Source organism: Rosa chinensis, chromosome 2, assembly GCF_002994745.2.
Source record: "Rosa chinensis cultivar Old Blush chromosome 2, RchiOBHm-V2, whole genome shotgun sequence".
In the NCBI taxonomy this organism is placed as follows: Eukaryota; Viridiplantae; Streptophyta; class Magnoliopsida; order Rosales; family Rosaceae; genus Rosa; species Rosa chinensis.
In genome coordinates, this window is record NC_037089.1 from 8,941,221 (window position 1) to 8,967,973 (window position 26,753).

The 26,753-nt window shown below is 38.8% G+C and overlaps 5 protein-coding genes across 7 annotated transcripts; 1 reads left to right on the forward strand and 4 right to left on the reverse strand.

Moving 5' to 3' along the window:
* Nucleotides 1-2,377: 2,377 nt before the first annotated feature.
* Nucleotides 2,378-3,727, reverse strand: LOC112183627. The gene is made up of 3 exons (XM_024321996.1): nucleotides 2,785-3,727; nucleotides 2,473-2,592; nucleotides 2,378-2,391 (listed from the first exon to the last, which is right to left on the reverse strand). Exons 1-3 carry the CDS (start codon nucleotides 3,725-3,727, stop codon nucleotides 2,378-2,380), a joined length of 1,077 nt encoding a protein of 358 aa, XP_024177764.1.
* A 9,895-nt stretch (nucleotides 3,728-13,622) lies between these two features.
* On the reverse strand, nucleotides 13,623-14,669 carry LOC112183629 (cyclin-A1-1). Its single transcript, XM_024321997.1, has one exon. The coding sequence runs from the start codon at nucleotides 14,667-14,669 to the stop codon at nucleotides 13,623-13,625; it is 1,047 nt and encodes a 348-aa protein (XP_024177765.1).
* A 1,832-nt stretch (nucleotides 14,670-16,501) lies between these two features.
* Nucleotides 16,502-18,661, reverse strand: LOC112185480 (probable E3 ubiquitin-protein ligase RNF217). 2 transcript variants are annotated; one of them, XM_024323730.2, is made up of 3 exons: nucleotides 18,540-18,661; nucleotides 17,461-18,437; nucleotides 16,502-16,756 (listed from the first exon to the last, which is right to left on the reverse strand). In XM_024323730.2, the coding sequence occupies exons 2-3, from the start codon at nucleotides 18,327-18,329 to the stop codon at nucleotides 16,675-16,677; spliced, it is 951 nt and encodes a 316-aa protein (XP_024179498.1). In that variant the 5' UTR covers nucleotides 18,330-18,437; nucleotides 18,540-18,661; the 3' UTR covers nucleotides 16,502-16,674. The 2 variants fall into 2 exon arrangements, with proteins under 2 accessions (XP_024179498.1, XP_040369362.1); XM_040513428.1 differs by having other exon boundaries at nucleotides 17,461-18,431; nucleotides 18,540-18,660.
* Nucleotides 18,662-18,684: 23 nt separating this feature from the next.
* LOC112185479 (GDSL esterase/lipase 5) lies at nucleotides 18,685-22,005 on the reverse strand. The gene is made up of 5 exons (XM_024323728.2): nucleotides 21,637-22,005; nucleotides 21,417-21,535; nucleotides 19,975-20,205; nucleotides 19,616-19,880; nucleotides 18,685-19,229 (listed from the first exon to the last, which is right to left on the reverse strand). Exons 1-5 carry the CDS (start codon nucleotides 21,890-21,892, stop codon nucleotides 18,931-18,933), a joined length of 1,170 nt encoding a protein of 389 aa, XP_024179496.1. The 5' UTR covers nucleotides 21,893-22,005; the 3' UTR covers nucleotides 18,685-18,930.
* Nucleotides 22,006-22,812: 807 nt separating this feature from the next.
* On the forward strand, nucleotides 22,813-26,727 carry LOC112186129 (suppressor of mec-8 and unc-52 protein homolog 2). Of its 2 annotated transcripts, none has more exons than XM_024324485.2 (11): nucleotides 22,813-22,973; nucleotides 23,203-23,343; nucleotides 23,447-23,496; nucleotides 23,713-23,827; nucleotides 23,962-24,010; nucleotides 24,123-24,212; nucleotides 24,440-24,508; nucleotides 24,591-24,714; nucleotides 25,163-25,524; nucleotides 25,643-26,020; nucleotides 26,283-26,727. In XM_024324485.2, the coding sequence occupies exons 1-11, from the start codon at nucleotides 22,927-22,929 to the stop codon at nucleotides 26,556-26,558; spliced, it is 1,701 nt and encodes a 566-aa protein (XP_024180253.1). In that variant the 5' UTR covers nucleotides 22,813-22,926; the 3' UTR covers nucleotides 26,559-26,727. The 2 variants fall into 2 exon arrangements, with proteins under 2 accessions (XP_024180253.1, XP_040370207.1); XM_040514273.1 differs by having other exon boundaries at nucleotides 25,169-25,524.
* The last annotated feature ends 26 nt before the right edge of the window (nucleotides 26,728-26,753 follow it).

Below are 26,753 nucleotides of genomic sequence, written 5' to 3' on the forward strand. Positions count from 1 at the left end.
CAGACAGATTAGAGCTCTAACTGAAAAACGTAACCACTCGTCCGACCAAAGACGTGGTCACCTGAGATTCTGCCCAAGGTCTTAGACCTTCGATCCTCGGGCCGCAATGTCCTTTGGAGCAAAACATTAAAGGAGTCGCATCTGACCCAAAATGTTACACAAATCGCAACGCTTTTGAAAACAATCGAAATCAACATTTCCATAATCATTGTTTTCCGAAAAAGCCATAACACAAAACAATAAAAAGCATCAATTCATGCCCATTGTTTTCATACCCAAATCTCAACACTTTTCTCAAATCTCAACGCTTTTCAAAACAAATCGAAATCAATCATTTCCACAAATCATTTGTTTTCCAAAAGCCACACCCCAAAACAATAAAAAGCATCATTTCATGCATATTGTTCTCATAAATCCACAAACCACCCAAAACATATATATTTCACGTAAACATATATCTACTAATACATGAATACGTATGTATATATATACATCCCATAATATACATATATACACACGTAATCATCTACTCAAAAGTGCCACTAATACCATCTATAGTTTGCAGTTAACTAAATAACTCTCAAAATAATAAGGGTATTCCCGTTCGTGAAATGAACTTCGTGAGATTACTCACCTCAGAATCCCGCTGCGTCTTCTATACAGAACCGAACTAGTACACTATCACCAACAACTCGTCCAATTCACCTTCTAGAAGCACCTATTCACCAATGATCTCAAATCAGTAACGATTCACAACCAATTTTAAGTCCGAAACCCCTATTTTGAACTAAAATCCCCCAAAGTGGCGCCAATCGAGGCAAAACCACATCCGAGACCTCCCGAAGTCTCTGGAATACGTCCACGATCGATGTGACCAAACCACAAGTCGATCGGACGCTCAAATCCTCACGGATAGAATAATCGATCGGTATGAAATTGCAAAAATCATAACAATTCCATACGAACTCCAAAATTTGCATATTATATATCGAAACGCTCGTATCAACGAGTAGAACATATATAATACCAAAAACAGTTTCTTAAGTGGCCGGAACACCGCCGGAACGCCACCACAGACGGTGGTGCACCGCCACCGGCCAAAACACATTATTTCACAAAACTCCCAACATCAAAGTTCTTCATCTAAGCATGCTTGTGAATTCTCATAACTAGCTCGAAGTCAGAAAACAAGCTTAAGGGATCGAAAACTACCTCACAAGCCGTGAACAGTAATCCCAACTGAGTTGATCGAATTTTCACGTGAATCGATCCAAACAACCACCAAGGATCGATCAACGAGGCCGCTCTGAGCTCAACCAAGGAAGCTTGAAGTCTCGCCGACGTCGGAACAAGGATCGCCGGCCGGGTCCGATTTCTTCAATCTGGGACGCCTTGAACTGCCACTGAGACTGAGAATCGCCGTAAGAGACCACCACAGAGACGACCGGAGCAAGGAGGCGATTCGTTCTGGGCTGGTTTCACCGGAAGAGGTCGCCGGAGCTGTGAGTTCCGACCGGGTCGGAATGCCGGGTCCGGGTCGGGTCACGCGCAAAGAAGAGAGAGAACAGAGCTTCTGTTTTCCGGAAAAAGAAGAAGGAAAGAAATGGAAATAGTAAGTTTCCGAAAATGGAAACTACTATTTATAGAATTTTCCCAAAACTTCAAACGCTCATAACTTTCTCATACGAACTCCGATTCTCGCGTTCCACATGTCCACGAACTCGTATCGACGCGCTCTACAACTTTCGTGAAGGAAGTTTTCGGAGAATCCCAACGAATAAAAAGTCAACCTTTAGCAACCCCCTAAAACCATATTCTTCAATTAATTATTCGCCCGAAACACTTCCGCTCCATCCACGAGCCACGAAACCGTCCAATAGTTATAAAATTAATTCTGGAAAAATCCTCAGAAAATAATTATGAATTTCCGGGGCATCACATTCTACCCCCCTTAAAGAAATTTCGTCCCGAAATTTACACGCACCAATCCCACAAGTACGCATAAACCAAGCTCAAATCCAATTTTCATTCTCAGCAAGAATTCCTTCATTTCAAAGTACAACTTCCTCGATCAATAGTGGATATAGGTACCTCACCTTGTATCACAACAATAGGAATCGTTACCACACCGCTTGGTGGTAACCCAATAATTTCATGAATTCCCGTCCTCGTACCCTACCCACTAAAACTCTTGTGACTGCAACACTACACACAGATCACACAAAAGTCCAGAATCCTGTTATCACAACAGTATCTGCACCACTCAACGATGATGTAACCCTTACGTTACAAAAATTGAAAATGAAACCGTCAATTCAATTCAATTCGACCAAGGCCTATGCATCACAACATGCCACACTCATAGGTCAAACTATAATCAACAAGTAAAACCTATCACAATACAACATACGGAAAGAAGTACGCAACTATCACACATCATTCTAACAACCCAAGTAGAAATAGATAAAGTACCTTCTTCCTCGGTATTCTGTTGATCAATAGCAAACACCCTAGTCTGCCCCTGAGGCAGTTGCCTCTGCTGGTTCCCTTGTCCCCTACCCTGCTGCTGGGTACAATCCCTTGAGAAATGCCCTGTCTGGCCACATGAGAAACATACCAAATTCTTCGGTTTCGTGCAAACTCGAGCAACATGGCCCATCTCATTGCAATTGAAACACTTATGGTTTGCCACCTGCCCCACAGGTGCAACCCTAACAGGTGCAGCTGCAGCCCTAGCTGGCGCCTGCTGATGAGTCCTCTCTCTCATAACTTTAGGTTGGGTACACTCCCGAACAACATGTCCCTTCAGCCCACACTTGTAACATTTCCTGCACTTCGGCTTCACACAACTCCTAGCCACATGCCCCAACTCGTTGCAGTTAAAACATCTCAAAGGCACAGCTTGCCCAACAGGTGCAATCCAAGTAGGTTCAGCGGCTACACCAACAGGAGCCTGCTGACAAGTCTTCTGTCTTTTCCGAGACCCATCCTGAGTACCTGGTGCATTACTACCTTCCGCAATTGCCTTTCCCTTTCCTCGGAAATCTCCTACGATTGATGACTCCCCACGAGAAGCCTGGAGTTCCCGCTCGATTGCTATAGCCCTATCCAATATCATTGCCACAGTAGGCAGTCGAAGGATAATCATCCTCTCCCTGATCTCATAGTTCAATCCTTGTTCGAACCTACGAGCCAACTTTTCTGCATCCATCGGCCAGACAAACCGATACAGTTGTGAAAATCGAGCCTCATAGTCTCTGACACTCATAGTTCCTTGAACTAGTGAGATAAAGTCGATCCCCAATTGCTCTCTAGCAGAAGCCGGAAAATACTTATCTCGAAAGAGTCCAACAAAACATCTCCAGGTCAAGGTGGCTACATCCCTAGTCTTCCGTACAAAATCCCACCACTGCTTTGCCTCATCCTGGAGGAGAAATGTAGCTACTATCCACCTCTCAACGTCAGTACAGATAATCATCTTAAAATAGGTCTCCATGTTCTCGATCCAGCATTCAGCTAACATGTAGTCTGTACCACCATGAAATGCGACTGCCCCCAATCTAGTAACTTCCCCAGTCAACCATGATAGGCGGGTAGTATTAATGCCCTCAAAAACAGGCAGAACAGGCTGCATCAAAAGCGGTTCTTGCACTTCATCTTTCCGGTAAAACTCCTTCAGAGGAAAAAATCTGCCTCTATCCTTAGCACTGTCTCCCTGAAGATCCATTACCTAAAGAACATAGCGTAACCATAAGGTACTCTCCCAATCACAAGTATAAGTCAACGTTATGACTAAATCAACCGCAACACTACGTCAGAAGATACAATTCTATCCCCTACGTAAATCTCGAGTTAAATCTAAAGGTCCTCATCCCTCAAAAGACTATAACTCCTAGAAGCTACCTTAAGCTCCTACAACTTATTCACTGAGCCAACACTACCCTGAAGACTCACATTCCAACACTCATTGCATACCCAATGACTATATCAATACCGAAGAGCATCAGATGGGGATCCGCTGCAGACGGGCCATCACTCGAGGAGTATTGATTGTCACCAAATATGCACCTTACGCTCTGATACCAATCTGTCACGCCCCTGATTTTACACACATGAAAATCGATATATATAACCCCATAATTATATATGCGTGAACGTCCAGTCATCAATACAAAATACCCGGAATCTTTTTCCCTTTAACTTACACACTTATTGATGCCCTGAACCCTCAAAGTTAATATACACTCGCTCCAAAGAGTTATATATTACACAAGCTTACGAATTAAATTGTCAACAACAAGATAAACGTAATGCTCCTCAGAGCTCACTACAACGGAAGTCCAAATAACGGTAAAGTCACAAAATTGGCTTCCTACCGTAAAGCTGCTAGCTCGCTGCCTCAACCTCGATTATCCTAACCTGCAGGATTAACCCCTACACCGTTGGAATGGTGCACCGGGTTGCCACACAACACCCCGGTAAGCTTTTGCAAGCCCGTATGAGTAACTCAAACCACACACAACTCAAGCCAAAAATAAGGAAAACAACTCACGCTTTGATTCCTTAAAACACGAAATAAAGGAGAATAACTCACACTTTAATTTCCTTTCAAATCGAAATAAAAGAAAGCAACTCACACCTTGTTTCCTTTTAAAACGAAACATAGAAAACAACCCACACTTGAATTCTATCAGTTGTACCATAAGCGTACCATAGAAAGCAACTCACACCTTGATTTCTATCAGTAAAACATAGAAAGCAACTCACTCCTTGATTTCTATCAGTAAAACATAGAAAACAACTCACACCTTGTTTCCTATCAAATGTACCATAATCGTACCATAGAAAGCAACTCACACCTTGATTTCTATCAAAACGTTAATAAGGAAAACAACTCACACCTTGTCCCCTTAAAAACCATTAATAAGGAAGCAACTCACACCTTGTTCCCTAAAAATACGTAATGTCATGAGTTGTAAATAACCAATTCCCGTTACCCCATGAATTACCTATATGGCAGACAGATTAGAGCTCTAACTGAAAAACGTAACCACTCGTCCGGCCAAAGACGTGGTCACCTGAGATTCTGCCCAAGGTCTTAGACCTTCGATCCTCGGGCCGCAATGTCCCTTGGAGCAAAACATTAAAGGAGTCGCATCTGACCCAAAATGTTACACAAATCGCAACGCTTTTGAAAACAATCGAAATCAACATTTCCATAATCATTGTTTTCCGAAAAAGCCATAACACAAAACAATAAAAAGCATCAATTCATGCCCATTGTTTTCATACCCAAATCTCAACACTTTTCTCAAATCTCAACGCTTTTCAAAACAAATCGAAATCAATCATTTCCACAAATCATTTGTTTTCCAAAAGCCACACCCCAAAACAATAAAAAGCATCATTTCATGCATATTGTTCTCATAAATCCACAAACCACCCAAAACATATATATTTCACGTAAACATATATCTACTAATACATGAATACGTATGTATATATATACATCCCATAATATACATATATACACACGTAATCATCTACTCAAAAGTGCCACTAATACCATCTATAGTTTGCAGTTAACTAAATAACTCTCAAAATAATAAGGGTATTCCCGTTCGTGAAATGAACTTCGTGAGATTACTCACCTCAGAATCCCGCTGCGTCTTCTATACAGAACCGAACTAGTACACTATCACCAACAACTCGTCCAATTCACCTTCTAGAAGCACCTATTCACCAATGATCTCAAATCAGTAACGATTCACAACCAATTTTAAGTCCGAAACCCCTGTTTTGAACTAAAATCCCCCAAAGTGGCGCCAATCGAGGCAAAACCACATCCGAGACCTCCCGAAGTCTCTGGAATACGTCCACGATCGATGTGACCAAACCACAAGTCGATCGGACGCTCAAATCCTCACGGATAGAATAATCGATCGGTATGAAATTGCAAAAATCATAACAATTCCATACGAACTCCAAAATTTGCATATTATATATCGAAACGCTCGTATCAACGAGTAGAACATATATAATACCAAAAACAGTTTCTTAAGTGGCCGGAACACCGCCGGAACGCCACCACAGACGGTGGTGCACCGCCACCGGCCAAAACACATTATTTCACAAAACTCCCAACATCAAAGTTCTTCATCTAAGCATGCTTGTGAATTCTCATAACTAGCTCGAAGTCAGAAAACAAGCTTAAGGGATCGAAAACTACCTCACAAGCCGTGAACAGTAATCCCAACTGAGTTGATCGAATTTTCACGTGAATCGATCCAAACAACCACCAAGGATCGATCAACGAGGCCGCTCTGAGCTCAACCAAGGAAGCTTGAAGTCTCGCCGACGTCGGAACAAGGATCGCCGGCCGGGTCCGATTTCTTCAATCTGGGACGCCTTGAACTGCCACTGAGACTGAGAATCGCCGTAAGAGACCACCACAGAGACGACCGGAGCAAGGAGGCGATTCGTTCTGGGCTGGTTTCACCGGAAGAGGTCGCCGGAGCTGTGAGTTCCGACCGGGTCGGAATGCCGGGTCCGGGTCGGGTCACGCGCAAAGAAGAGAGAGAACAGAGCTTCTGTTTTCCGGAAAAAGAAGAAGGAAAGAAATGGAAATAGTAAGTTTCCGAAAATGGAAACTACTATTTATAGAATTTTCCCAAAACTTCAAACGCTCATAACTTTCTCATACGAACTCCGATTCTCGCGTTCCACATGTCCACGAACTCGTATCGACGCGCTCTACAACTTTCGTGAAGGAAGTTTTCGGAGAATCCCAACGAATAAAAAGTCAACCTTTAGCAACCCCCTAAAACCATATTCTTCAATTAATTATTCGCCCGAAACACTTCCGCTCCATCCACGAGCCACGAAACCGTCCAATAGTTATAAAATTAATTCTGGAAAAATCCTCAGAAAATAATTATGAATTTCCGGGGCATCACAATCCTTGCCATTCAAGAGGACATTGCTAAGCCTTGGATTTCCTAAACTATACATTGCTAAGCCTTGGATTTCCTAAAATATTAGCGTTGAATTTTTCGTTCTCAATAGCACTGTGTAGGATATTTTGACGTTTGTGGTTGACCAATTCACAACAATTTAGACATTGCTTAATACGCTCTTTCATTACCTCTCCATAGCTATTGCCGCAAAGTGAATAGTTGTCATTTTCTTTTCTTTCTCCGTAACATAGACAACAATTCTGTCATGTTTGAGTAGCTGTTTCACAATCTAAGTGTTGACTCAAGGATACAGCAAAGTGAAGCAGAATACATACTTGTTCATTGACTATTTTTATCATCTTCCTTTTACATTATAATAACTTTTTTGTCAGTTCTTAAGTAATAAAAAAGAAAAAGACAATTTTGATAATAAAAAAAAACAAACAAAGATAATTAGTATGTATATGCTCAAAATTGTTGGCCTTAATGCTAAGTGTCATGCTATGTCACCTACACACGTAACCTATTTGCCAAATCATGCAATGTGAAATTATTCCAAAATCTAATGACTCTAAATTATGTTGACTTTCTTCTAAAAAAAGAAAAAAAAAATTGGTTTTTTTTTTTTTTTTTGGGGTTTGTTTCCATTACACTTATGCTTGGATTTACAAAATAATTCTTTTTCTTCAATCAAGAATAGAAAAAATTTGCACATACATTCGATCGATAGATTTGCATAACACATGTATATGAATTCGAAGTTTGTTGGGTTACTGCAAATTATGAAAATATAATATGAAAAATACATGTTTATGTGAATATATATACTCATCCACAAAAGTCATTTTGCAAGTCGAAAACATACTTCACCTAATTAAAACTCAACAAGTACACTTCTTTCCCCCGGCGGTAATTGTTACCCTCATCCAAAAACTTAACTACATAATAATGACAGTAGGAAGCAATTTACCAACAATCTAGGGAAATTATATCATTGATATTATGTACTCTTCCTAATTGTTCTAGGACAACTTCAATTCATCTAATCTATTGTAGGTACATCATTGCCTTTGTTGTCAAATTTATCACTTCTCTATCTTAATGTTAGTTCGATCTATCAACTACTGTGATTTGATTTACAATCACCCACATCTTTCTGATATCATCTTTTTGCCTGCTACTAGTTTTAGTTGAATCATGTTTGATGTGGTTTTACCAAATTTAGGTCACACCCACGAGATGATTTATTAGTTATTATTGTTGGCCGGTACAGATAACTGATAATAAATTAGATGAAAAAAGGATTTGGTATTGTTCCTAATTGTTCTAGGAGAACCTTTTCCATTTTCACCTAATTGTTCTAGGACAACCTCTTCTCTTTTTAACAGATTTGATAAAGATTTTGAAATTAAGACCTCTATTCCAATTTAGAAAGGGAGTACTCATCACTTAGTTATTTCTCCATGTCTTAGTAGGAATCAACTCAGCAAGTGTTTATATAAAGGTCACTTTTAGGCTTGGAAAGATACATCATACTAGCCTTGATCACAAGCCTCTCTCTTGATTCCTTTTCGAGTTTTGCTGGAATAGTGTTGTTCTAATCTTTGGCTTCAAGGAGGGTATTCTTAAGAGCGTGAAAACTTTAGGAACACTGAAGGGTATGAAGAAAATTGGCAGAGAAGTGGTAGATCATCCCTACGAGTAGAAAAGTATACGTGGAATAGAGTCTAACTTCGGATAAGAATTTTAACCCCGAATATTATGATGATACTAAATATCTCATGACCCCGCTACTGTCGAGCAACAAGAATGAAAAATCTTCTGATCCTGAAAGCTCTAGTATTGGCGAAAACTCACGGAAGACTAGTATTAGTACTTTTAGATGTGATATATATGTTGAGTCAATTCCTCTGGAAGACTCATTCGCCATCAAGGGTTGCAACCATCTTTATTGTCGAAAATGCATTGTGGATTTGGTACTGTTAAAGCTCCAGGACTAGGACAATGTCAAATGGATTATGTGCCCAGAACCGGACTGCAGGTCAGTATTAGACCCTGAGCACTGTCGTTAGATCCTCCCAAGTGGGGTCATTGATAGGTGGGTTGATGACACAAATGATGAAAACTTAGAGGGTTGTGTAGCCATCACAACTATTGGTGATGACACAGTAACTCACGAGTTTCCTGAAAACAAGCCCTCTAGCAACAACATCGCTACTCATTCCAAAGAGAAGTACTCTGAAGCAAATTTGCAGCACTTAAACAACGCTTATTGTCTAGCCATCAAAAAGCCAATAAATTTTGCAAGATCTCATGAGCTACCTGGGATTAAGTGCTCCAAGGAGATTTTACAACACCTATAAGATTGTGTAAAAAAGCCAACAACAAATGGTAATAATGAAGAAACTCATGAGTTTTTTGAAGATGATCACTCTGATGAAGATGATGACTATGAAGCTGAAGATGAAGAAAGAGAGGATGACTCGGATCAATCCAGCGATGTTTTGAGGAATTTATTTGAAAAGTTTCATACTTGTCTTGAGACAAGTATGAAATTTTCTAATTAGCTCATTAATGATTGTTGAGACACTTCCAGCTTAAGCGTCATCAGTCACGCGATAAATTGTTGTATTGGATTGTTGGTGCCCAAATATATGAAGATAGAAAAGGAGATAGAAAACAGGTGAAGTTATACTAGGATAATCCCCTAGTTACCTCTTGATCGATAAATCAAAAATTTATGGTCTCCTAATTCACATATATATTTGAGTTCTTGGCCAGATTCTCGGGTCCTTGTGATTTCAATTTTTTTGAATATGGCTTGTGATTTCAATTTAAGCAACCAACAATTTTGATGGATATTACACGTACATAAAGGAGAGAATGTGATCAAAGAATCCGAGACTAGAAGCGAGAAGACTTGGAGTGCAAAGCTGGATGGCTCAACTGGGTTAAAGAATGAAATGAACCCATATAACAACCGAGCATGGTAGCATGTGGCAGGCCCACCACTTCGAGTCGTCCCAACATAAACACAAGGCAAAAATTAAACCCTACCAGATCATATCACTTTCCAACTCTAAAAGTGGTTGGGTATGTGAGAATTTCTAGTTTATTTAGAATAAGAAATGTCTGCAAACACGTCACTTGTTAACAAATATGGTTACCAAATTTGATGAGTTTAGCATTTTGGTTGAGAGAACATCACCATAACCTACAACACAATAAGAAGTTCGGTTGAGCATTGAGGTAAGAAAAATAATGGAACATCATGCTTCATAAACAGAAAATTGAAGGTAGGTACAAGGGTGGAAGTGGAAGTGATGAACTTGATCTGAAGATATGTTATCATGTTAGAATGAGAAGTATACATGAAAAGTTAAAATCTTCTCTCATATGTTAATCTTCCAAAAAGGAGAGCAAATTATATAATCTCCTAAAATAAGCTTTTAAACAACATAACATATTTCAAATGTCTAGCCTTACAAGTGGGAAAAAAGTGGCCATGATTCTTGCTTAAAATTCTCCCAGATTTGTAGCAGAATGTTATTCCGCACCTGCAATCAACCCAAAATAAACAGGAATTTCATGCACATATATGGAAGTTAAGCACAGTTCAAACCAATGTAGCTCAAGAAAATTGCCCTGCAAATTTGCACCCTGAACAAGGATTCATGTAACAATACTAGTTCAAACACGACCAGCGTTGAGTAAAGAACAATAAAGTGTGAGCATATCTAAAACAAAAAAAGAAAGCCTTTCCTATGCAGTAATTGGGACATGCTAAAGTAGACTGTTATGTTTTCTCTGCACAATTTTTAAAGGAAGTGATCAAACCTTAAGGCTAGCTAAGTTGCAAGAATGCCAAAACACTGACATTTGTTGAAGTGTCAAACGTGAACGATTAATTATTGAGAAATTTAGAAAAATAACCTATTTTCAAGCCTGAAATTGATTATTGACCTATTTTTTAGAAATTTTGAAATCTAACCTTTTTAGAGTGTGAAAAGACATAACTATCAAAACACAATTTTTTTTTCTTTTCTGTGCTGAAAAAGAGAACATATATTGATCTGTCCTTTTTTTATTTTTTATTTTTTATTGAATAAAAGACTGGTTCGACTGCCCTCAAGCCTTGATTAATAAAACTGTCGAATACAAGGGGGGCATTGAACCTAAACCCCTGATTACAATAAGCATCTAGAGTATTTCCTGAACTAATATCAAGAATCTCTACAGAAGACATGTATTCTAACAAGCACCAACTAGCAAAGAGTGCTCTACTAGCTATTCTATTTGCTTGGACATTGCGGTGACATAACGGAAAAATAACTCAATATGTAACCCGATTACACCATAGCATAGTTACCATAAGTACAGCTTTCCTACTATGTTGCCGCCGGATGATAGATCCGACGACACTTAGCTTCACCTTGTCACTAGGCGGGAGCGACCATTTGACGAAGCAAGGAACTCGCCGCCTACCTAGAGCAGACAAGACACTTTGAGTGCACACATAGGCAATAAGCCTGACTAACCCTACACAACGGGAATTATTACTTGCATAAAGCGCAATAAAACTAAACAGCATAAATGAATAACAAACTTAAATAAACAAACAGCCTTGGCAAGGCCCAAGAAATGGGCTCAGAAACAATCCCTTAAGCACCCTCCAACTCCCCTCTCGCTAGACCCCAACCCGCGACCTAGACCGGCGATTAGAAGAGCCGAGATTTGCCGACGACAGCACCAACCCTGCCACCACTCAAACAGAGACCAAACCAGCCAACTAAAGTCGAACCTCCACCGGACGGCAACCACGATCTCCTCACCCACCTCCCTCCAATCACTGCGATCCAGATCGAACCCCTACAAGCAACAGAGCCCAACGCCCGTTAGACGACAATGTCCTGAGGACGCGGCTCAGAACGGAGAGAGAAACTTTTTTCAAAACCCTAGAGCGCGTGCAGCGCGTTCTCTAGAGTTTTAGCCTTCTTTAATTCTTTCAACGAAAATACATTGGTCTGTCCTTAAACCCGAATGAATATGAAATTGTTACAAGGCATGAAATCGATGGGAAGGAAATTGGATAGTTAGGTTGCTGATGATATATGGTATAACAGCCAATGCATTAAAGCTCAGAGAAATGGTTCAACGGAGTATCAGTGAAGGAGAATCTTCTGCAAGGAATTTGGAACACATCATTGAACAGATGTAATTTTGTATCTTATTCCTATTGACAAAATTTCTGGCTACATGGCATTAAGGTTTGGGTGAGTTTTTCTACCTGATATATACAACTTCCAAATATCTAACAGCTCCATGAGAACCTTGAAGAATATGCAAACCAATTATCCTTTGTGACACAAAATACTTCATTTGTCACCAAACCTAACATTAAACCAGCTCTTTCTAACCCACGGTGGCAAAAGGTCTAGATTTCTCATGACCAAGTAGCTGCTGGCTCTAAAATAGGAATATCTATTATTCGAAAGAACCAGAAACCTCATGTGTTGCATAGAGGCATACTGAATGCAGCACTAACCTGAAAAGCCTCTAAAGATGTTTTTGTTTTCTTTAATTAGGATGAATAATTTTCTTTATTTATTAAAACTCAGTAGAATCATGGATTGTGATGCCGCTGGCAGAAGTTGAAATAATTTTTTTCTAGAATTTATGATTTTGTTGATTCATCAAAGGATTTGAGATTTAGGGTTGTTTCTTATATTTCGTGATTACTGGTGCGTATTTGATTAGTCGTAATTGTAGAATTGGTGCAATGAACATTGTTTCATGTTTCTAGTTTTTATTTTTCTTAATTTAATGAGGTTTCAGAGTTGATAAGAAATACGTATGGGAGAGATCAGAAGTGATGAAAGGAAAGGAAAAAAAAGACACAATCCAACGTGTATTGGGGAAGAAGAAGAAGAATAAGAGTTGGAAGGTGTTAATTTTTCATTGAGAGTGATTATGATATTTTATCGCTTTATATGGTCAGTTTTCAACTATTTCAGAAAATAAGGTTACAATTGAATTATAAGACTCAGAAGAGGAAGAGGTTGTTATTCAAAATTTCGCTTAATTATTTGTAACATCAAGACAAGGCTGTAATGAGTTGCGTGGCCATTTAGTTTAATCACGAGGTATTGTTGCTTTACTTGTTTAGTCAAACTACGCTAATGACACTGTCAGACGCCCCAAGTACGTCCGTGAACCTTTCGTTGCTCTGTCAGCGAGTAATTTTTATTTTTAGTTTTTATCTTACATGGTGAGATGTTATGAGTTTTATTTTCATAATCGTCTGCAAGTAGTTATATAGTAATTTTTTTTTTTTTAAATTCATTTGCTTCTTAAATTATAGAAATTAGAAGGAGTGCAAATGTATGCCAATCATTGAGAGATCGAAGACGGAAGCTTGTAGAGTGCAAGGTTGTCTAATAGATTGCTCCCATATCCAAATTTGTGTTCATCGACTTAAACATCAGTACGTAACATCATTCATCATCCAAAATAAAAGGTAACATTACAAAATGCAGATATTGGGGTGTTACATTACATCAAAGATAATCCAAAGAAAGAAAAGCATGAACTTTACTGTGACAGGAAAATATTGCATCCATTTACAAGCTAAATTAACCCTATTGGAGTAGGAGTAAAGTGCGCTTGCTATGCTTGGTACTCTTCAGGGATTGTAGCTGGGCACTGCTTCTCGGCAACACACTTGTACTCATGTTGACTATATTTCTCTATGATAGCAGGTAAAGTAGAACTCTGGTTATTGCAACATAGGCGATGGAGATCCTTGACGCAGTTGCGCAAATCCGAAGGCTGGTAAAGCGTGTAGTGCTGCAAGGTAGCATTCCATGGCCTCTTTGAAGGTATCATTATGTAATTGGCCAGGAAAATTGCAGAAGCAGCTATAAGTGATGAGGCATAACAAAGCATGCTGTAATCGAGAAGAGATAGTTCTGCAAGGTAGTTCGCTAAGCACTCCAAATGCAATGATGGAAGCTCATTGGCCCCTTGAGCAGCTCGAACAAATCGGCTTAAGAAACATTTAGTTGTTACGGCTGTCATTTCGTACTTCAAGTAACTCAACACAGAAGATTCCATTTCCAAGACCTCTTCCACCAAATAAATGTTATTAGTAAGGTCACAGAACTCTTCAACCGAGGGTGTACACATATATTCATATTTTGATGCAAGCATCAAGCATGCAACACCAAGTAACTTTAACCGTTCTCTATTGATAGGAATCCCCGAAAGATATCGATCTATGTAGTTCACAGCCAAATACAATGTCTCAGGTACAAAGCTACAGCCTTCGGCTACCTCCACAAGCCAATCGACTAGTAATGCACGCATGCTTGGATTAATGTCTTTCTGAATTTTGTCCATATAATCAGTGGAAGGCCTTTTCTTGACCTCGGATGCTCGCAAGTGGTTGTAAATGTCACAAGCAAAGGTTGTACAAAGCTGCTGATCCATGAAGCTGTTATCAATATCAGCAATACCACCATCTGCTTCCAAGTCCACAAGTAGTTCTCTATTGCAGACAATGGCTGTTGTTTCATGCAAAATCGCTTCAGAGTACTTAATTGTCTTCGGAACCAGTGGTAGTGCTGTTGCTAGACAAGTATTGCGGCAACATGGCTTTGGAGTAATTGTTTCAAGGAAGCTTATGAGTTTCTTCACTAGTACGTACGTTGACATCTTATAGGAAAATTAAGATGATAGCAACTTAGTTATTCCATATAAATATACAAAGTACTCCTACTGAGAATAGAAAATACAACTCGTCAAGGAAAAAATACTTATTCCTCTTGAGAATAGGAAATAGGTTAATTCTCCTCATACTATAAAGTATAAATGACTTGTCTATTTCCTAATCTCAGGAGGAGTTCAGATAAAAAAAAAACAAAAAGAAAAAGAAATTCTCCTGCAGGAAGGTAGGAACAGTCTGCGTTAATATATTGTTTAAGGATCCATTGTTTAATTAGTAAGTTGCTTCGTTTTGGTTTTCTATTATCAGGAGGACTTTCCTTCATTAGTTATTTCCTATTCACAAGAGGAGGGCTTTTCCTTCATAACTTATTTCCCATCTCATAACAGGATGAGTATTTTTCCTTCGTATCTTATTTCCTATTCTCAGGAGGAGTACTAAATATACCACTATAAATAAGTAACTTAGCCATAAGTTGACATACTTGAAATCTGTCCTGCTCTCGATTCGATCTACATTCTCTTTTATCTTGTCCTACCATCTTATTTTCTTATAAATCTTTCCTTTCTTGAATCCCCTACCAATCTGCTAATATTATTATCTTCCCAGTCATGAAGATGTTCACAATGAAGTGTACTTCACAGTTCTTACCACCCCGTAGCTTGTCATCTTCATCGAATAAGAAAATCAAAGGGGCTTTGCAACAGTACTTCAAGGCTTGTCGACCCGTCAGAAAGCCAAAGGATCTCTCAAGAGCTGATGATAATGAAGAAACTCATAAGCTCCCTAGAAACAAGTACTCTGAATCGATTTTGCAGCACTTAAATAAGGCTTGTCTAGCCATCAGAAGGCAACTTGCAAGATCTCATGTGTTTCCTGGGATCAAGTGCTCCAAGGTGATTCTAGGACACTTAGAGGGTTGTGTAGCCATAAAAAAGCCAACAACAATTGGTGGGGATGAAGAAACTCATGAGTTCCCTGAAAACAAGCCCTTTAGCAACAGCACTACTACTCGTTCCGAAGAGAAGTACTCTAAAGCGATTTTGCAGCACTTAAACAAGGCTTGTTGTCGAGCCATAAAAAAGCCAATAAATCTCGCAAGATCTCTTGAGCTTCCTGGGATTAAGTGCTCCAAGGCGATTTACAACAGTTGGAGGTTTGTGTACCCATCAAAAAGCCAACAACAGATGGTAATGAGGAAGAAACCCATGAGTTTTCTGAAAAGAAGCCATCTAGCTAGCAATAACAGTACTACTTGCTTGATCAATGTGATGAAGATGATGACTATGAAGCTGACGACGAAGAAGGAGAGGATGGAGATAAACATGATGAACCATCTAGTACGTACATTGTAGTGTTAAATAAAACCTTGAACAACAACAGCCTATGATACTAATTACTCTGTAGTCTGTACTGCTTTCTGCTGTTTTTAGTATACGTTACAAAACCAACAGCAGAAAGCAGTACAGGCAATTTACTTTGTTGCTTTCTGATGTTCTAAACCAACACAAAGCCAGGATCAATCCGAGCAATTTGTTAAAGAATTTAAATCTTGAAAGTTTGGATACTTTAGTCTTCTCTCATGAGTTGATGAGACACTTCCAGCTTTAAGTGTCATCAGTCACAACATAAATTGTTGTATTGAGTAGTTGTTGCCAAAATAAGAAGATAGAGATCAGGCAAAGTTATACTAGGATGGTTAGTTACCTCTTCATAAACAAAAAATTTATGGACCCCTAATTCACATATCACCACCGTGAGAGCCCATCATATGGAACATCATGCATCATAAAACCGAAAAATGAAGGTACAGAGGTGGAAGTGTTGAACTTGATCTGATGATATGTTATTATGTTAAAATGAGAAGTATGAAAAGTTCAAGTTTTCTATACTTTCTCATATGTTAATCATAAAAGGAAAGCAAATTATAAAATCTTAAAGCTTATAAATTACTTTAGGAAATGCTTTTTTAAGCGACATAACATATTTCAAATGTCAAGCCTCACAGCTGGGACAAAAGTGGCCATGATTCTTGCTTAAAATTCTCCCACATCTGTAGCAGAATGCTGTTCTGCACCTGCAATTAATCAACCCAAAACAAACAGGAATTTATTCACATACATAGAAGTTAAGCACAGATCAAACCAGTGTAACTCAAGACAATCGCCCGGCAAATTTGCACCCCGAATAAGGATTCATCTAACAAAACCAGTTCAAACACGACTACTGTTGAGTCAAGAACAATAGAGTGTGACTGTGTGAGCATATCTAAGGGGCCCTAAAAGTCTAAAACAAAAATAGAAAGCCTTTCCTATGCAGTAACAGGGACATGATAAAGTAAACTGCTCTGTTTCCTCTGCACTAACGCAGATTTCCTCATCTCTGTACAATTTTTAAAGAAAGCGATCAAAATACTCGAAACTAGTTAAGTTGCAAGAATGTGAAAGAGTTTAAGACCACAGTTGTGAACTAATATACTTAACGTGTCAATTACAAATTGACTATAGTAGTGTATGTAAAATGAAAAATGGATTTAACCTCTCACATAGTTTTGGTGTCATGGTCTTAAAGTGTTTCCCAATCAAATACTAATTCACTATCAATGAGAATTGGAAAAGTAGAACCAATTCTGAAAAATGAGCAATGTTATTAACAACAGAGCAATCTTTACGATAAAATACAACAGCAAAAACAATACACATGAATGAATTGGATAATGCCTTCAAGAACATGGATGATGATCAACTAACAATGATAAGAGTAGTGTTAGATAACACTGACCTACACTTCATGAACTTACAACCCTCCGATCGTTCGACATAGAACCTACACTTGGGGCATCTTCTCCACTTTTTATCCTTGGCAAGCTGTATCAACATGAAGTCTTCTTTCCTCCTCTCATCCTTATTCAGCTCCTGAAACTCCTCACAATCGATATCCGCGTGCCACGGAACCCTACACCGAGCACAGAACAACCTCCAGCAGTGTGGGCACTCCGATTCCCTCACAAGATCAACCTCTTCAACCCCATCCTCAATCAACATTGCCGAGCAATCCTTAAACGGACAGTAGAGGATCCTGCAATATTCATCCGAATCCGCAAACACAGCCTCACACAAGGCCTTCCCCCACCGGAGAAACAACTCCGGCGGGAGAATTGAAAGACAGTGCTCTGGCTCCAGGGATCCCCTGCAGTCAGGAACAGGGCACCCAATGGTGGTGACATTGTCCTGAAGCTTGGAGGACACGTAACTGATCACACAGTCGGAACAGTAAGCATGGCTACAGTTTTTGATCCCAAATGAATCAAGAACAGACTTGGGCTCGACGCAGATTTCGCAAACAAAAGAACCAACTTCAGCAGTAGCATTATTACTGCTGGAGGGTTTGGATTTACAAACCCTAATTTCATCCAAAGTTTTGAGCCTTTTGGGTGCCCTAGAAACCCTAATTTCTCCATCCCCAACTTGGTTTGCTTCACAAGCACAGTGATTTCGTCGCCAGCGAGGATCGTCGCCGATTATCACAGCTTCTTGTGGGGTGTCAATATAGGGAACATGGGTGGGAATAGTGTCCTCCTCTTTAGGTTCGATCAAATTAAGGTTGAGGATGGTTTCTATAGGAGATTGACACTCTTCTCTCTTCATCATCCTTTCTTAGTCGGTAAGTCTTCTCAGTTTCTTCTGCGATGGACCATCTAGCTCCTTTTAGCTTAATGAACACACTACCTCTTGATTGGTTCCTCTTTTAGACACTACCTAAAAGAGACCCAGAAAAAAAAAAAAAAAATTGACCAAAAAGGTCAAAAAGACATGAAATCTTTCAGAAATTCATTGGCATATGTAATCGAGATTACTTACCGAGTTAACGGGGAGAAATTGGACAGTGTTGAACTGTTTAAGCTTAGATTCTGCTTGCTTGAAGCTAGAAAATTGGGAAAGTGGTAGCTTTTTGAAGGGCTTAAGTTTTGGTTTTAAGAAAAAGTAGCAACAAAACAAAACTTTCTTTTTAAAGTAGAACAGGGCCTTTATTATTGGAGTAGCAATCCCTTTCATTGCACATTGCCGATATGGGAGAATAAGACCTCTTCATGAGAGTCTTTATTTTGTGTTTCCAATGTGCATAAATTCTCTAATGATCACATCACATACAGATTTGAACTCAAGTGATCGAACAAATTTTAACTCAAAATTGTATCTGACCACAGTTCTATCCCTTGCATATAGAAAACATGATGTATGTCCTGCTATCTTAGAAGGACTGAAACTGATCTGCTTCTGGTTTATCAACTATGCTGCCAATGGTGAGCTTCTCCTTCTCAAAGAAGAGACCTTCTAGGTTGTATGGCCCGACAGAAGAAGGCGGTCCATTCCAGAGAGCCTTTGCATGTTGCTCATGGATCCTCTCTGTTGGATGGAAGGAGTCCCACCATATATAATCATCAGCATTGCTACATAACTGGTAATCTTTATCCTCCTTTGTGCCTCCACAGGTGAACGAACCTCCATATGGTCCGCTTCCGCAACAAGCATTGATTCCATCCTTGAAACCTTTACACATTCAAAGATTATATTGATGATCACTTGTCTGAAAATGTTATGATCAGGTAGACTTTCCCATACCTCTCAAAAGGAAAAAGAAAAAAAAAAGTAGACTTTCCCATAAGCATATAATCAATGAACTGCAAAGTTCCATATAATTTTCTCGATGCTACACAACCCAACTTGCGCCCTTGTAGCTCTAATGATCAAGACTTGAGATCATGCACTCATGTAACATATTTTTCCCCAAGACGGAGTTTGGGGAAGAAATATATGTTTCGAAAAGTATCATTTTCTTCTTCAAATTCGAATAGTTAATAATTAACCATTGTGTTTTTGAATGCATTGTTGCAAATTAAGTTTGGTAAAGATGAAGTAAGATAAAGGTTATGTACCATATTTGTAAGGATGATCTATTCTTTCCTGGAGCCAGTCATAGAAATTGGAGCTGCAGTACTTGAACTCTTTGAGAACATATCCAAGGTTTGCGAGCACGGTATTAAGCGCATCATTATGAGCTAGTGCAAGGGCAGAAGCTCCTTCGAAACAGCCCCTTCCTCCTTTCGTGGCTCTGAGGTTCACAGCTCTAAAGGCAGGCAAGCAACCAAGCGGAGTCAAGCTTAGAAAACCAAATTTTCTACCTCCTTTTTCATACAGCACCTGCATGCATAAAAAGACATTTTCCCAAAATTCAATAGGCCATGTTTTGGAGGAGGCAGTGTTCATTGAGAACCAGTAAATGCTTGAGCCTTACTTGGATTGCCTGCGTCAAGTTTCCGATGACCATCCCCACATATTGTTCAGGGTTATATTGTTCCTGCATTTTTGGATTACCTAGGTAACCGCCCATATAGTCATTGCTTCCAATACTAATGAAATACACTGCCTCTGATATCACTTCCTTTGCTTTCTCTTCTCCCAATTTTTTTGTGAACCGTTTTTGCACCTCTTCAAAGTATCTCAATTGTGTCGGAAGATCAATCGCCTGAAAACCACAAAAGTGATCAAAACATTTAACACAAGCAGGGGACGAAGTTTCCTTCATGGAAGCGGAAAACTATTGTAGGTATATAAAGCCCAATACTCTCCCAAGGCTGCTAGGAGATCAGAAGTCACAAAGGATTAGGAGAATATTTCTCCTGCCTTTTCGGTGACTCAAAGGTATAAAGGAAGATTGCAGAATCTGATCATCAAGAGGAAATCAATGAAATCATGCTCACTGATCTTGAGATGGAGATGTCTTTTAATTCATATCATTTTGCATGATTCTAAATTGATATGCATAGCTTTTAATTGATCTGAAAATCTCATCTGATTTTCAATGCTTTCAAAATGTATATCCAATAGAGATATTGATTACAGTTAGAAAAGATTTGATTGCATATTCAAAACAGTTTTAAAATATTTCCATGTTTATCTTATTCCGTGAGTAAGAAGAGATTTGATAAAGGGGCCGGGAGTCTTGCTCCTCTATATAAGGTTTTCAAACTGATTTATGAAGGCAGAGTTTTTGGTATCAAAGGTTGTTTTTCCTTGTGTTGCAAATGTTTACACAAATCATTTTCTGAAAAAAAAAAAAAAAAAAAAACTCTCTTTGCATGTTATATGTTTTGGTTCCTTGCACACTCTGTCACTTGCATATTTCACTGTCAAGATCAGTGAGATGTTGAGATCAAGGAAGATTGGAAGATAGGCTTATATTGATTGTGTGGTGATTAAGTAAGAAGTTAGATAAGTTACAAATCAAGTTAGCATTTGTTGCTAAGAGAAAGTGATTGTTGTGAACAACACTACTTGTATACTGTAAACTCATTTGATTTATAGTGGATTGATTTTCTCGTGTTGGCTACGTTACAAGCCACGCAGTGAAGTTTCCTCAGTGGAAAGGTTTACATGGTGCATATTTGATTCTCAAAGCAGTTATCTAACTTGTTTGTTCTATCTGATATTTACAACTATAACACGCTGCCTCTTTTAAAAATTTCATCAAACACGTCGTGGGGTGGTAGAACCACTTGCTCCTATGTTTATTGTCATCATGTTATATTACTAGCAAACAATCAATCTAAATTCAAGGATCGAGATACAAAATTCTAACTAATCATAAATGATTCAGATTGACAATCAAACAGAGTCAGTACGTATATTATCTTAGTAAAAAGATTTCGATCATCAAATAAGACTCCACTAGCTTACCGATCCTTGATTGGTTTCCGGAAGAACACCAGCACCACCCGATGCAAAGTTGACTCCATTTGTGTAGTCAGCAGATGGTCCCAAAAATGGAGGGATTATTGGCAGCTTTGCATACTCCGCTGCAAAAAGTAACGTACATGAACAATAATACACGTCAAAATCACATAGGTGACAAAAAAGTAGTACACGGATCCCCAATTACCATTGCCCCTTCACTCACCTATGTAGTCTACAATGACACGACCATCGGAGAAGCGTCCGGTGGGGTGGTCAAAGAAACCATTCTGGCCGTAGGGCTTGTAATGTGCTTGGTTTTCCGGGACGGTGGTGATGTAGTTGTTGTTGCCAGTATCCAGAGTCGAGTCCCCGAAAATGAACAAGGCAACACTAGTAGCAAATGCTCCATGGCAGCTACTCATCATCATCACACAGATTATGATTAGCTGACCCGAGAGAGAAATCTGCAGGCTAGCCATTTTCAGATGGAGGATCAAAATGAAGTTCGCTTCAGGGTCTGGTTATCTACTTCACATAGAATTTCTAGAGAAGATCGAGCAGTAGATACCAAAGTCTTCAATTTGCTTTTTCTTATTAACCTCGTAATTGTCGGCATAGAACTGTCTAAATTGTCTGTTAGCGTGTCACCATTAATTATTCATTTATTTGGCAAAGCCGGTACTATATTATATATGGTTCAAGGTTAGCAGTTGGAATAATCAGTTCCCCCCTTTGATTGCTAAAGGTAATGATGTCTGACTCTTTCTTTCCCGTTGACTATTATTAGTCTATTATTAAAGATCATAAATCCATGACATAAACAACCAAATTATGTGGCAATTAATGCTAACGTAGTTTGATGTGAAAGTTTAGTTGGATAATGTATGGTACACATTTGTGTTCAATGGATAAATGAAGGGAATGAAAGGGTTGCGACTAGATATTTATAAGGGGAAAAGATTGTATGCACCGACAGTGCGAGTGTACTGACGGTTATTTTAATCTCGAAAAAAATAACAGCCACTCATATAAGTTGTGATATATTTTGGTGGAATGCAAATCAAAATTATGATCACGTTCATGTGACTCATACATAATATATATTAAACTTTCAAAAATAAAATGCAATAAAATTTATTAAATCAAATGTAATAGACTTTTTAATTGTTGTAACTGAATTATTTTTTATAAGAGATAGATGACAGTGATGGCGGAGTTGAATTTTTTATTTTTTATTTTTTTGTTATCATTGTTATTAAAATGTTGAGGGGTATTTATCACACAATATAAACAAAGCAAGAAATAAAATGAAAAATATAAAGAAAATAAATTTAAAAAAAAAATCAGAAAATAGAAAAGCATCAAAGCGGTGCGTTTTAAGGGAGGTACATAAACAGAACAAAATCCTCCTTCATCTTCTTCCACATCGATTCAGAAAGTTTGCTACTTCAGCAAACCCTAACTTCCCAAATCTCCATCCCCAAATTTCAATTCGAAATTTCTAATTGCACCAATGAAGTCCTCAAAGAAACACTACAAGGATAAAGTCGTTCGCCGCAAGTAAGTTAAAATCTTCAATAATTCATAATTACACACTCTAGCTTTCCTTTCCAATCTTTAGCTTCCAGTAATTTGCAGCATTAGAATCACACTATTCCGTTCCCAAGTTCAAAATTTTATCTCGCAATTGGTTGGGGTTTTGCATAATGAAGCTGATTTGCTAGAATTTGGGGTAAATTATCAAGTTCGGGAATGCAGGTTGTGTGTCTGATGTTGTGTTTATATGCAGAGAGGAGAAAGCAGAGCAACCGGAGTTACCGAAATACAGAGACAGAGCTAAGGAGAGGAGAGATGATCAGAACCCTGATTATGAGGCCAATGAGTTGGGCTCTTTTCATGCCGTTGCGCCGCCGGGGAATGTTGATCTCGGGTGAGTGACCTAACTTTCGTGTTCGATTTGTCAATGACTGCTGTTTTGTTAGCATTGTTCATATTTGAAATGGTGTTTTTTTTTTTTTTTTTTTTTTTTGCAGGGCAGCTGATGTGCACAAGTTGTCAATCGAGAAGAGCAAGTATCTCGGAGGTGTGTTATTTGTAGACTGTTGGTTTTCGATATGTGATGATTGTTTCTGTTTATCTTTCCATTTAACATCTTTCACAGTTTTAGTTCCCATGTATCTTTTATCAAGTTCATTGCAAAGAACAATGCATTTGTCGCTTTAATTATGAACAGCTATTTTGTGTAAATGCTAAAGGGGGTTGTTCTAAAATTATGCTGAACTGGGTTATTGTTCTTCAGGTGATCTGGAACACACGCATTTGGTGAAAGGATTGGATTATGCCTTACTTACCAAAGTAAGAAGTGAGATTGATAAGAAGCCAGATGTTGGAGATGAGGCTGATGCGAAATCTAGGTTAGTGTTGCTTATTCTAAATGTCAAGGCCTTGAGTTAAGATTTCGTTTGTGTTTGCACTTTCTGTAATATAATCTTGCAAAATAATGTAGACACATTAAATTTCATTTGCTAATATGTGCGTACAATGACAGAGCATCTAAGGAAGACCAAAAAGTGTCATTTCGAACAGCAACTGCAAAGGTGTGTAACCATTTGTGATATGAGGAGGCATTTTGCTTTCAAATTATAAGCTGTTTGCATTTTTTTAGCTAATATAAGCTATTTGCATTGATGTCTTGTTTCTGTTTTTCAGTCAGTTTATCAATGGATAGTTAAGCCCCAGACTGTTATCAAAACCAACGAGATGTTCCTGCCTGGTAGATTGTCATTTATTTTTAACATGGTAAGAGTCGTAATTTTTTTTTTTAACCTTTGTAATTTTAGAGCAGTGCAATCTTGTATGTTGGGATCTTTTTGTTATCTACGTAGCATCTATGCAAATTCAACTTTGAGTAGGAGTGCTTCTTAGTCTCTCGCTTGAGAGTACTTAGCTTGCCATTGTGGGATACTCAATGGGCATCATGTCTCCTTTTCTTAACATTTACACCATGTTCTCTTTTTGCATTTCAGGAGGGTGGATACACTCATGACATTCCTACGACCTTGCATAGGAGTAAAGCCGACTGTCCACAGCCTGAGGTAAAATATTCTCAACCTTCTGGTGTGACCTTCCTATCTATGCTGCACTATTTATCTGATTTGTCTTCTACCTATTGTGCAGGAAATGGCAACTGTCAGTTTTGATGGTGCTGTACTTGAAAAAATTTCTGCAAGTATGTCATATCTTCGTGTTGGATCTTCTGGGAAGGCTGCCAAGAAGAAAAAGAAGGGGAAAGATGCAAAAGGTTATTCCTCATGCTACTTTTGGTTTAAAGTAATTACAAGTCTTCAGTTTATGCAATATTAGGTTCTTGATACAATTGTCTGTAGACTGTAGTAGACTGGCATTATTCTTATTTTAGTGGAAGCTATGAGAGATGTAAAGTATCCTAAACTTGAGTGTCAATCAACAACAGACTGCCATTTTTTTGTTTAACTCAGATTTTTTAAGATCAAGTAAACTAAAGTTATATCAATATGCTGTATTTGTCTGTTTTGTATCATTTGCTTGATATTTTCTGGAAAAGGTGCCTTTCCAGAAGATGCTTTGATGGGTCAAGATGTCAGATTCCATAATACATTTTGAGATTTGACATTATCTGTTTTCGTCATTCATCCTGTGATTTCTGTCTGCCCTCTGTGGTTGCTTATTGTTTAATTCTCTAATCAAGTTCTTTTTTTTACTCCATTTAGTTACAGGAAAGATTTTAGGTGGTAATGGATATGCGGAAGAGGATAAGCCCTCGAAGCCTGATATTGGGGTTATGAAGAATGAAACTAAAAGAGAAATTTTGCCCCCGCCTCCACCTCTTCCCAGGAAAACTCATATAGATTCGCAAGAAAAACAAGGCCCAACTATTGCACGAGCAGATGAGGATGACATTTTTGTAGGTGATGGTGTTGACTATGCGATTCCTGGTAAAGATTTGAGCCAAAGCCCTCTCTCGGAGGACATGGAAGAGTCTCCCAGGACCAAAGAAAAAGTTTCTTATTTTGATGAACCGGCTTATGGTCCTGTCCAACCCTATGGGCTGCCTAATGAATGGCAAGAAACGGTATGTCGATCTAAGACTTTCTCTATTTCAACGATTGTAGTGCACACTGTTTCCAAACTGAAACTTGACTTGCATTTGGTCACTGATGAGCAATTCTTTGTTGATTGATTGAATTTAGAATGGATACGATGCGACCACACAACAACCAATGGTTGGCCCCTACCAAGGAGACTGGCAGGAATACCAATATGCTGAGCAAGTGGCTTATCCTGAACAGTACCTCCAGCCAAATATGGAGGGTTACGATGTGCAAGAAGGTCTAATACAAGATCCACGTTTTATGACTCAAGAAGAGAAGGATAGGGGTTTAGGCTCTGTGTTTAAGCGGGATGACCAAAGACTTCAACAATTGAGGGAGAAAGATGCTCGAGAAAAGGATCCCAACTTTATCTCAGAGAGTTATTCTGAATGTTACCCGGGCTATCAGGAATATAATCGTGAGGTTGTTGACAGCGATGATGAGGATGACTTGTCAAAAATGGATATGGGTGGACGAGTAAGTATCTCAAATCTAAATAATGTTTTCACACTACGTATAGGAAACTATGCTTGCTTCTTCTGTCACTTTATTTGTCTGGCATTCACAATGGAGAAAATTCTTTGGCAGCAATAACAGGACTTAGAGGCACAACAATGTAGTTGTGTTAAGCTGTGTTTGATATGAATAATCCTCACTGTTGTTCAATAATTATCTCTGTCCTACAGAATCATTATAAATCAGTGCTAATGCAGTCGTTTTTCAAAATATATCTCAACAGGCAAAGGGTCGTCTTCATCGGTGGGACTTCGAGACAGAAGAAGAATGGGCAACATACAATGAACAGAAGGAGGCTATGCCAAAGGCGGCATTCCAGTTTGGTGTGAAGATGCAAGATGGTCGAAAGACACGAAAGCAAAACAAGGACCAGAAGATCAATAATGATCTGAACAGGATCAACAAGATACTTGCTAGAAAGAAGTCAGAGAAGGATGGGGATGATGATGGTGGCCATTACGATGAAGATGTACAGCCTGGCAAGAAACTTAGAGTTTAGAGCTAGGAAGTTAGGGTAACAAATTGTAACATGTATTGGGTAACTAGCACTCCACAGTTGCTTCCTTAGAAAGCAGGAAAAAAGTGCTTTTATATAATTTATACAGCATTTCAAGCTAAATTTTGAAGGTTCTGTCCATGTTAAGCGTGCAGCTGCATGTTTTTAGTTCTGATACAGGTTGTCACCTTGCTCTTC

Coding starts and splice junctions, on each gene's coding strand:
- LOC112186129 (XM_024324485.2), top strand. CDS start 22,927: ATGAAGTCCTCAAAGAAACACTACAAGGATAAAGTCGTTCGCCGCAA. Junction 23,497..23,712: donor GAAGAGCAAGTATCTCGGAG/GTGTGTTATTTG, acceptor ATTGTTCTTCAG/GTGATCTGGAACACACGCAT. Junction 23,828..23,961: donor GAGGCTGATGCGAAATCTAG/GTTAGTGTTGCT, acceptor GTACAATGACAG/AGCATCTAAGGAAGACCAAA.
- LOC112183627 (XM_024321996.1), bottom strand. CDS start 3,727: ATGGATCTTCAGGGAGACAGTGCTAAGGATAGAGGCAGATTTTTTCCT. Junction 2,593..2,784: donor GGGACATGTTGTTCGGGAGT/GTACCCAACCTA, acceptor GTGGCCAGACAG/GGCATTTCTCAAGGGATTGT.
- LOC112185479 (XM_024323728.2), bottom strand. CDS start 21,892: ATGGCTAGCCTGCAGATTTCTCTCTCGGGTCAGCTAATCATAATCTGT. Junction 19,881..19,974: donor ACTTGACGCAGGCAATCCAA/GTAAGGCTCAAG, acceptor TTATGCATGCAG/GTGCTGTATGAAAAAGGAGG. Junction 19,230..19,615: donor AGATCATCCTTACAAATATG/GTACATAACCTT, acceptor GAATGTGTAAAG/GTTTCAAGGATGGAATCAAT.
- LOC112183629 (XM_024321997.1), bottom strand. CDS start 14,669: ATGTCAACGTACGTACTAGTGAAGAAACTCATAAGCTTCCTTGAAACA.
- LOC112185480 (XM_024323730.2), bottom strand. CDS start 18,329: ATGATGAAGAGAGAAGAGTGTCAATCTCCTATAGAAACCATCCTCAAC. Junction 16,757..17,460: donor TGTAAGTTCATGAAGTGTAG/GTCAGTGTTATC, acceptor GATTAATTGCAG/GTGCAGAACAGCATTCTGCT.